An 11,351-nucleotide genomic window follows, 5' to 3' on the forward strand; every position below is an offset into this window, starting at 1 on the left:
GTGTTGCAATCTTTCTAATATATGTGCTTGGCTCACAAAATGGTGAAAATTTTTGCATGCAACAAGAATTTTCTATAGCTGGCAAAATAGATGTCGGGAAGTCTTGTGGCTTCCAGAATAGAAGCCTCTGTCCTCTAGGAGCATGTCCATATAAAACTGTGATTACAAGTTGTGCCCCCTTGAGAATGTTTTTGATCTTTCCCTCATGCTATTAGCCCTTTACAGTTATCCAGGCAACACTTTCTTTTTGTGACCTCCAGGGGGAAGGCACATTTTCCTTCCAGCTCAGCTAGAAGAAACACATGCAAGGAAAAACATATATGCACACTCCACACACAAAGAAAATTCGGAAGCGAAGCTTTCAAGAGCCAGCAAGGGAAAATGCCATATTATGATGATGAGACACACTGCAGATTTCAGTGATGAATGCATCCCTCAGCCACCATGGCCGACCTTGCAGAGCAAGCAGAAGTTTTATACGGCATTAAAACATGTCAAATTGCAAGATGAAACATGCTTCACCGTGTAGAAATGCACCACTATGTGATAAGTGCAGCTAATTTTGGTAAAGAATGTGTCCCATAAGTTCTATCTGGTTTACACAAGGGAAATTCTTAAGGGTGTTTTGTTATGTCTTTTCAGGTATGCATCCGAGGATAAAAGGTTAGAGCATCAGGCTTCTGTGTTGGGGGAACTAGGTTTAAACTATCCATCAGATGTGTAATTTTATATATTATTCACTCTTAGGCATATGTCAAGACCATGTACACAGCAAGATAGAAACACACAAACCGCAAACTGGGTAGAGTAGAAAAAGAAAGCAGGTAGAGCATGGCAGGTATTCAATCCTGTGGACCTCTCCATACACCCCTACTGCATTGCACGGCATCACAATAAATACGGTCGTAGAGCATGAACATTTATTTTTACTTTTTGGTGCACTATTTTCATTTTCGAACCATTTTAAATCCTGCTTATCAGCAGCAGCAGCGGCCTGCTTTTATGTTTACTGCAGGATGGAGGCCTCCCCCAAGTAATCTCCAATTACCAAGTTGTGCATGTGAATTTTGTGATGTCATCATACCACACGCAATACTCCGCCGTCCTCAATTGCGCTTCCATTTCCTTGGCATCCATTCTGTGACTCTACTAGACCACCACTTATCTGCCCTACATGAATGGTTTGTCCCGCTCCATTTTTTCCTCTTAATGTAAACTAAAATATTGGCTACCGCTGCTTGCTCTTTAATCTACACACTGCCTTCCTGTCTCTTAATGTTATGCCTAACATTTTTTTGTTTCATCACTCATTATTACAACCTGCTTATTGAAAATTTTGCCAAGACAAAACTCAATCTTAATGCACCCAAGTTGAATGCACATAAGCCGTTTTACACCAAGAAACTTTCACATTTGGTGGGCCAAATATTGGAATTTACTAAAGATGCATAAGTAATTGCAAAGTAAAGACATACAGACACATATGATTACATAAGCTCTAATCTGTGCATGGACAAAGCTTGGTGTTGAAGTGCACATAGTTGCATCTATACACACCCCTTTCAGTCCATGTTTCTCATACTGTGTCACTAATCCTTTATCAGTAACTGTTGAAGTAGACTAGCTTTCCCCAGTAATAAAATTTAGGAGAGGGGGCTTACATGATTTTACAAATTGCAGTGTGGAGGTGAAGAACATACATTTTAGAGTGCAATAAATAATACCCAAAACAAAGGTGAGCGAAGCCAGTTGCTTTCAAGAGTGAACTTCAGATTTTTCTCTATAATGTTATCTTGGGTAACAGATTCACACGTATATGTACTTGTTGCCAAAATCCCACATTTTAAGTACATTTCAACAGGATTTGCAGTACGAGTGAAAAGAACAGATGTTTACGGATGTGAGCCTTGTTTTCTGTTTAACCTGAGTACTTCCGCAATTTCTAGTTATTAGTTATTGAATATGATTGATAAATGAACAAACAACCAATACTTACTGTGCCACTCCCAACACATAATTTCTGAACAAAGATTACAAGCAATTATAGCGAGCTATGACGTGGATACTTAACCTAAATTTGTGCAGTACTTTACCTGCATGGTCTATCTGCTGAGTAGATATCTCTTCTCTAAGCAGAATATGTACTGCCTCCGACAGCTTTACGAGGTGACGCCAGTACTCATGGGGGATCAGGCCATCAAGGCATGGCAGGGCGTAGAAAAGAAGCCAGTGCTTCCATTCTGAAGCCTTCCAATGAGCCCTGTCATCGATGCGACGGGGTAGACGTGTGATGCAGTGAGGAGGTTGAATGCTTAACAAGCGGTTATTAACTTCTCTCACAGATGATGGCCTGCCTGCAGACATAAAAACGGCACAATGAATAATTATGCAGAGCATTTTAAGTGACCAAGATGTCTCTCCAATACAGTAAAATTAAACCAGAAGAATGAAATCACCTTATCCATGGCACGTCAGTCAGAGTAACATATGCTTAAAGCATGCAAGTTACTGAAAATGGCAAAAAAGAATTACTTCCAGCCATATCTAGACTCAATTACATTGGTTTTGGTCTGATTTGTGAAGGTGTGTGCACTGGTGAGCAGGGCTCTTCATTGTTGTATTTGGTGCGTCAACTATACGAAACATTGCAGCGTATCAGGCAGCACTTTCTTATCAATACATTTAAAATAATCTGTACGCAATTAACGTGGCATGAAGCACAAAGAGCATAGCAATGCTTCCTCCTCATATGTTTTACAGCCACCTCATCACATTTTTTTTACATATTTTAAATAAGCATGCAGATTGCATACAGTGTACTGTGATGATGCCAAAAATTAATAAACGACCTCGTGCTACTCTCCCTGGGCTTTTCCAGTCATTTCACACATGCTACTCACCTAATACTATTCTTCTATGTGCCATAATACAGCAATAGTTAAAAGGGTCGCTGAAATTATTTTTGTCATAACCAAGTAATTTATACGGTGGTCACACCTTTTAAAGCAACCTCACAAATTTTGTAACAACACACAGCACCAAGAGAGGTACAAGCAATTATAGATTCAACATGTACGCTGTAGTGCAAACACATGGCGAGAGAAAAGACTGGAATATGGTACAGTGTGTGCCCCCTTTCCACTAGACTGTACACGATGCGATACCAACTAACCCATCAGTCTATACCTTTAAAGATTACTCTCCACGAAAGCTACAGCCTTCATCCTCAAAACCTATTCCACACTTGTGTTTACATTCAGCCTAAGATTGTGTCGTTAACATCATAAAGCTGCACACGTGCTGCGAGGGTTAGTGTTGTGGAGAGCTCAGAATTTAGACTACCTGAGGTTCTCTTGCATCTACTTTGGCTTTTCCAAAGCACAGCACCATTGAAACATGGTTACCATGGCTATTATTGAACCTATGACTGCCTGTTGAGCAGCTGAGTGTCATAGCCACTGTGTTAGTAGGGCATTTCTGTCTTGTAACCTACTAGGCACTGTATAACATAGCTTTGCAAGCGTTCTCTACTTCTAGTCCATTTTAACATGTATGTTGAATTATCGCTTGCTTATGGCACACAATTAACACTTTTTGTAATTGCTGACATGTCGGAAGTCTCTCGTAAAGATCAGCTATGGCGCTTGTGTGCCTTTATGGGGGATAGCTCCCAGCCTGTACCTCCTGCACCAATAGTTCGCAACTGATCCACCTTTGCGTTTGAGGCACAGGCAAGCCACAGTGCAGCAGGAACATGTAACGGTTATACCTTTCTTGCTGCACAAGACGCTGCTGTACCAAATTAGTTTCTACAAAACCTAGTCTCGTAATTGTTCCTTACAACTAACACAGAATAGTCCATCAGCCACCAGTAACTATTTTCAGCCTCTGTTGCTTTATTTATCACTCCCTCCCCTCTGTCTATATCCTTCAACAGGTCTTGACCTTCCCTCCGAAGCGCACACCTCCAGAAATGTGCAAATACCAGCTGATGCTTGGTCCTAGTTCTTAGCCATGTGCATGCTGATGATTTGAGAAAATGTCTGTGTTATAGCCTTCTATGTTTTGTTTTTTCTTTGTTTTTTGCTTGCAAAAATGATAACTAAGCATTACAATATGCTATTGTTGCATATCTGCACTGCTACATTGCAATTGTTGCAGATGCTGCTATGCAAGAAGCAATTAATATACACACTTAAGTGGCATCATCAAGCCATTCAAGCAAGATGAATAGAGATAGATGAAAAGTATACAGAGCAAAGTCACTGAAATCCGCACATCTACAATCTTCATAATCTGTGTACACTTGAACATGACCTCCCCCCCACCCCCATTACATGTCCCTAGAAACTTCCCTACGGGATAAGAACAATTTGCATGCTGCAGCTACGTAATTCAGTATTAAAAACCATAATATGTAAAAGCACAAGCTATATTACTGCAGAAGTAGCTGCTTATCGTCATTAATCATTCTATGCTACATTATCACTTCAGAATGCCACAGAACACATTTGTTTACAAATGGCACTCTTTTCGCAAAATACAATCTTTTGTTCACTTTTCTACCGTCGTACTCAATTGTTTTCTGCCTGTCTTGATAACGTTGCTTCTCTGTTCACCATTCATACATCTCATTTATATAGTTGGTTGATTAAACCTGCTGCATACTGCTTTGGTTTGTTTAATCATTCAACATGTCCTCTATCAAACTCCTTGCCTCACAGAAGCATCTTCTGTAAGTGTTTGCTAGAGCTGAAGCCTTGCTTGAATATTGCAAGTATAAGAAGCATGAAACAAAGTTTGAAATATACATACCGACGTAATACCGTTCAGAACAGTTAGTTGTACTGAACAAGGCCTCGCTTATTTGCCTTGTGACTCCTAGCAGAACACAGTGCATGTATTCGATGCTGACTCCCTTGACAAGGTTGAACCCTGAAAATTTACATTCATAACACACATACTTACTGATTGAAGTCACCCGACGATAATGCTCCTACCAGAAAGAAACCAGGCAAGTGCCCTGCACCATAGGCCTCAGCCTGATATCAGGTGTTAGGCTGTATACAGAGTACTACCTCCCTGCCGCCTGTACTATGATAAATATGGAGCAGGGAAGAGCTACCTGCTTAAAGAGCTCCTAAACAACCATGAGCTCGAAAATTGAGTTACATAGTGGCTGATGAGCACTATAGTCCATTATGAACATCATCAGCCTATTTTTTTGTCCACTGCAAGACGAAGGATCTCCAATTACCCCTGTCTCGCGCTAGCTGATTCAAACTTGCACCTGCAAATTTTTTTTATTTCATCATATCACCTCATTTTCTGCCATCCTTGACAGCGCTTCCCTTCCCTTAGCACCCATTCTGTAACTCTAGTGTTCACTGGTGATCTACACTACGCATTACTTGGTCTGCCCAACTTCATATTTTTCTTTTAATGTTAGCTATGACATCGGAAACCCCCTTTGCTCTCTGATCCACACCGCTCTCTCCCTGTCTCTTAACATTTCGCCCAACATTTATTGTTCCATTGCTCTTTGTGCAGACGGTAACTTGTTCTCGAGCTTCTTGGTCGACCTACAAGTTTCTGCCCCATATGTTAGCACCGGTAGAATGCTATGATTGTACCCTTTTCTTTTCAACAACAGTGTTAAGCTCCTAGTCAGGATTTGGTAATGCCTGTCGTAAGCACTCTGACCCATTTTTATTCTTCTGTAAGCTTCGTTCTCATGGTAAGAGTCTCCTGTGAGTAATTGACCTAGGTGAACGTACTCCCGTACAAACTCTAGAGGCTGACGAGTGATCATGAATTCTTGTTTTCTTGCCAGGCTATTAAACACTGCATTTTTCTTCTGCATACAAAACTTTAACCACACTCTTGCACTTGCTCAGCTAAGGTCCTCAATCATTTGTTGCAATTGATCTCCACTGTTGCTGGAATATGAACACGTGGCGGCAAGAATATTTTTGAAGTGGTGCAGTTATAGCAAAGATACAGGCGTTTGAACAATGAAAACGCAACTGCTACTGTTTCTCGCTCTCTTTTGCTACTCTCCCCATTTGCACTATCTGCTCCTTGTCACATACTCACCAACACTACGCAGTCTAGTGAAAGCTACATCTCGCATGCAGGCCAGGAAAAAAGGGTACTCCATTGTCCACCTCTAATCATCATCAGCGTGAAACTTACTGAATAGAAGCTTCATAAAAGGTTCGGTTGAGCACAGTGGGCAAGCATCCCTCCATTCTCAGAATACACAGTCAGCTCTTGCCAAGTTGGCACTGTCGTTCCTCGACTACTGACCAATCAAGAGTTTTTAGCCCTGCTGACACCACCTGGAGCACCCTGTTGATGCGTGGTGGTGATGCACAAAGGCAGCAGCGGATAGGGCAGGAGAGCAGTACAGGATTGTTTTTTGAATTAGTGGCGTTTCCTGCAGCACATAGGGCTGCAGAATTCGCTGGTGATTATGGTCACAGCATTCTCCAAGCGACGAGCATGTTTGTTTGAAAAGTGTAAAAAAAAATGTTAGACGTTTATGGGCTCTTTAAGGCTTCATAAGCTGGTTTCTCTTCCTTCTTAAGACTGTTACAGCTGGTTGTTTAACACACCACCACATAAAAACATAAAAGAATGCCGCTGCATGCTTACCTTGAAGGCTCATTAAAGCCGATGGGCCCTTGAAACCATTCACTGTGTTTTCTGTAATGTATGCAATATGCATGTCTCTGATTACTTGACTATGTGTCCTTTCCTCAGCCGGCTGGTCAACGTAGCGCATGCCACCTGAAAATAATGAAATGGAAAGCTTGCTTGTACACTTTTACAAAGGCACTGCACTAAACAAACTATATATGGTGACAACCAAAATATTAATAAGTTTTGCCCACAAAACCACACTGTGCCTGCAGGCTATGCATCCACAATCCAAAACGTAGTTGCAGAGACACAACACTTTCCAATTATGAAAATGTACCTGACATTGCTACGTTATGTGGTGCAAACTACAAGTTTAAAATAACTTGTACGTACATGCACACAGTTTATCACAGAAACTGTTATGCTGTAGAGTTCAGAAGTTAGAGAGGGCCGGGCATTACTACTAATTTAAGTGACTGTGACTTAACAGTAGGGAATGATGACATTTGTTAATTTTAAACAATACAATAGTATTTGTTTTTAGTAAAATGTTAAAAAGAATCATTTCGTTGCTTTTCTACTTCTTGATTTTTATGAGCCTGCTGCTGTGGGTTTTCTTCACCACCCCGTGTTTTCTTGTTTTCTACAATCGTAACATTGGCGACTGTGCCAGCTATGGCGGCAGCCTCAACCAAGTGACACCTGATTGCGAGTCTTTGCAAAGCATGCTGGTGTGCTTGCCACCAATACAGTCACAGTACTTCAAGATGCACCAGAGTGCAATTGTTTTCAGCAACAACATAATGCAATTTGCCTTTAGCGGCTACATGAAGCCGCAGCATCCTAAGGCTTATGTAAGCTGCTTATGTAATGCAGGTGTGTGAACACAAACATTATCACAAAGACTCTTGGCAGCTGTCCATATTTATTTGTTGCAAACTTGTTCATATAGGGTTGCCAACTGTCGATGACTGGACAAAGTTTGAATGGAAGGGGAGCGCCATTCTATTATTAAGCAGAAAAAATCAAAGTTGGGACATTTGGTTATCGAAACTGGATCAAGTCACAACTTCGGGCATTTACTCAGAAATAGAGGCTGTCTCGCTGAATTCAGGACGGTTGGCTACAGAGTCCTTGCTTCTACCATAACAAGAAACCACCACCTCTAACAAGCTCATAACAGTATGTACGTAATGTGAAAAGAAAAAAGAAAGCAGTACTGTTGTCTTTTTTCTTTTCCTGTTAAAAATTAGATTGGTATGATCTTGTTACCTGCATGGATAAAAAAACTGCAAAATGTGGTAACAGGGACGACAGATGCTTGTCCTCATATGCACAAAATTTGCTAATGAACCTAAGAGCACATTTACAGTGAGCTCGACAGAAATGAGTTTCGTCGAGGTATGTTTATTTTTGACACTGGCTTTCCAAATTTTCCTGACAGACGTGGTCAGTTAAAGTAACACATTGCACAGAAAACTGGAAAGTCACAGTATGTCTACTGCTGTACTTTTGCCTTAATGGCAAGTGCCTTGCATGTGTTACTGCATGCACATTCATGTGGCATGTTTTGCCACACCTTTCAAGAAACGTAGCATGTCTATCACTTCATTGACAGTCAAGCTAAGCCAGGTTTTTGCACATAACAGACTTCCCAGTGAATATTTTTGAACTTAATTACTTGCACAAATATTCTCAAGCTCCCACATAGAGCATGCTGTGTGTTGAAAGTTGCCCTTGCTTCCCAAGTCTTTGGGTGATATGAGGAGCAATATCTGTCTTGATAGTTGGCATTCTTGTATGCAGCTACATCTTCTACACCAGTATTCTAGACTGAAAATATTAAAATAAGAAGACTGTTCCGTGCATACAAGAGACACCACTCAATTACAATAATTACACTATATAATACTGCAATTATAAAAACTGTTTGGAGATATCAGCACATTTCTTACCTTCTCTATGCGTTGCCATCGTGAGGCACCGAGGGCAGCCATGCAGACCGTTGAACTGAATCATGTTCAGAACGGCAGCACGTGTAGGTGCATCCACAGCACAGCACAGCACAAATACTCTAGATTGGTGTACAGATGATGCAGTCTTCCATGATATGGGCTTCATACTTTTTACCTGCTCAACAAACTTTGCAAGAAATGTCTGCATATTCGGGTGGGTTCTCCCAAACCATAGTGCTGTCAGAACAGGATTTTGAAGTCGTTTGGCAGGTGGTAGCTCATTCACCACAATTTGCAGAGGCCACACTGATGTCTTGGAGGAATTGAAAACTGGACTTCCATCTCTGTTGATGGTCAGAGTCAAGTCATGATAAGTCAAGTTCTCAGCTTTGCTAAGCTCATGAAAGCAAGCAGCACTTGTTATGTCAGTGACAGCATCACATCGCTGGATTCTCTTCAAGAGCCCTTCTTCCAGGCTTTCCTTTGTCCTGTCAATGAGAAGGCAAAGCTGACTTGCTGTGTCCAAATTCACAAAAAATGACCCTTTTGCATGCACATTGGTGACATTTTCTTTGTTGCCACACACAGTGCATAGTGCGTTGCCGTTTTCCACTGTCAACACAGCCTGACAAACATCACAAAGGTACCAATAGGTAACTAAGCCGCTTTTCTTTGTTGACCACAGCTTTCTAAATGCGTACTTGTTGCGTGGCAACACGTCAGCTCCTGCGATGCTGTTCACCAGCGCAGCCAGATCGCCCAACTCTATCCACGTCAAGCCATGCGTAACTGCATATGACATGGCCATAGCAGCAGCTCCTGCCTTGGACGTACCAAGGTTTGGCAGCGTTTCCGAGCTGAGTGCAGCAAATGTAGTGGCCAATATTTCCTCTTCGATAAGAGGCGGCGGCGATCCACTCTCAACTGAGTCGTCGCAGTCTTCTGCTTCCTCGCGAAACATGCAGCTTCCTTCAGACCCGACGGGTGAGGGTTCGCGGGACAGATCGTCGCCGGTGCAGGAAGGCGAAGCGTCATCCCCGCACGTAGACGGCTCTGCGCTGCTCGGTGCGCTGGAACAATCCGCGTTCTCCTCGCCTTCTTTCCAACGTCTGTAAAAAGTCGTTTTCTGCACGCCGAGTTCCATGCTATGCTGCAAGTAGCTCTTGCGCGCCCTTTTCGACGGAACGTCGGCCATCGGCTCAATCTGAGCGATAAAACACACGTAATGTGTGCAAAAATGCTGCAACATAGAATAATTAACTAATAATTAATCGAACAGTGAACAAGCTACTAACCACTAATCGAAGACTCCATCGACCCTCAATTCGGCAGCGCCTAATTAGAGTCGCAAAACAGGAGGTCAAGATCAGTCGCTGGTCGTGGCCGCAGCTATCACTGAATGCACCAACCACAGTACAAGGCCTTCGGATGAACCCCATCGGCTTAATCCTGTATATATTGGGGGCGAGCTCCACCACTGGAAAAGCTGGCGCCACCGTCGGCATGACGTGACATGTAGGATCACGTGGACACGGCGGCCGCGTCGGCTGCTTCGGAAGCGCCAAAGCGACCTGAAAACGAAAGTTTAAGTCCCCCTTGCGCTGCAGTTCTGATTAAGTGGGGAGGCTTTCCCGCCTTGGGTGTCTGCTTGACAACATCTGAAATTACTATAATCGGTAGTGGCTATACCTTTGGAAGCGTGCAGTATGGTAGGCTACTGCTCGTAGCCGCATTGCCGGACGTACGCAACGGAGCCCGGTACCAGCCTTATTTACACGTAGCCGCAGAACAAGAAGCTGCGTGAAGCTTGGCCCGCAAAACTTAGAACGGACAGACAGCCATCGGCTACAACTCGGGTATGCAGCAAGCACAGACACAACGAAGATTTCTGCTACGGCGCAGGGTCTGCGATATTCGGTGAGTAGAAGAAAACGCGCACTGAGACCCTCACCCGCAATTGCTGCCCGGCGTGTGTGTATATATATATATATATATATATATATATATATATATATATATATATATATATATATATATATATATATGTTTATTCTGACGAAGGCCGTGCCTCGGCCGAAACGTTAAACCATTAAAAATGATATTTTCGTAAGTGTGCTCCTCAGTTTCTTCAACTATATATATATATATATATATATATATATATATATATATATATATATATATATATATATATATACTTAGATTTAGGTGCACGTTAAAGATCCCAAGATCCCCATGTGGTCGAAATTTCCGGAGTCGCGCCTCCACTACGGCGTGCTTCGTAAAAGTGGCTTTGGCACGTAAAACACACCATTTAATTTTTTTTGAATGGAATAAAATAGCTCAGAAGCATATTTAAAAAAGGCGTATATGGTCATGTTTGTTTTATGAATTAACGCACTGGATTACGAAAGAGAAGCAGCGGGAAATTGCCCGCTGCATGAGAATACCAATACACATATACAGTGCGATCGCTGCATTGAGACTTCATTCTGTTATGCGCCATTTGTTTATACGACAGTCCGCTATATGAACATATTTCACATAGCTTGCGCTCTGCGACTGCCTACCTTTCACGCAAGAAGCCGGTTCGGGAGACTCCATCGCCGCGACCGCGTGCAGTGGCGTTTACTGTACGTACGCATTCGGTAAAGAGATAGCGTCTGTAAACGATTCTGCGCTTCCAGTTTGCCAATATAATGATATATCGACAGTCATATAACGAAGGAATAATTCTGTTCCGCGGTTCAA

General features: G+C 42.3%; 1 protein-coding gene across 1 annotated transcript; it reads right to left on the bottom strand.

Moving 5' to 3' along the window:
* Positions 1-211: 211 nt before the first annotated feature.
* LOC126528395 (uncharacterized) lies at positions 212-9,795 on the bottom strand. Its single transcript, XM_072285739.1, has 6 exons — positions 9,435-9,795; positions 8,601-9,116; positions 6,658-6,792; positions 4,816-4,935; positions 2,089-2,354; positions 212-289 (listed from the first exon to the last, which is right to left on the bottom strand). The coding sequence occupies exons 1-6, from the start codon at positions 9,793-9,795 to the stop codon at positions 212-214; spliced, it is 1,476 nt and encodes a 491-aa protein (XP_072141840.1).
* Positions 9,796-11,351: the final 1,556 nt, after the last annotated feature.

This window comes from Dermacentor andersoni, unplaced genomic scaffold (assembly GCF_023375885.2).
Source record: "Dermacentor andersoni unplaced genomic scaffold, qqDerAnde1_hic_scaffold ctg00000039.1, whole genome shotgun sequence".
Taxonomy (NCBI): Eukaryota; Metazoa; Arthropoda; class Arachnida; order Ixodida; family Ixodidae; genus Dermacentor; species Dermacentor andersoni.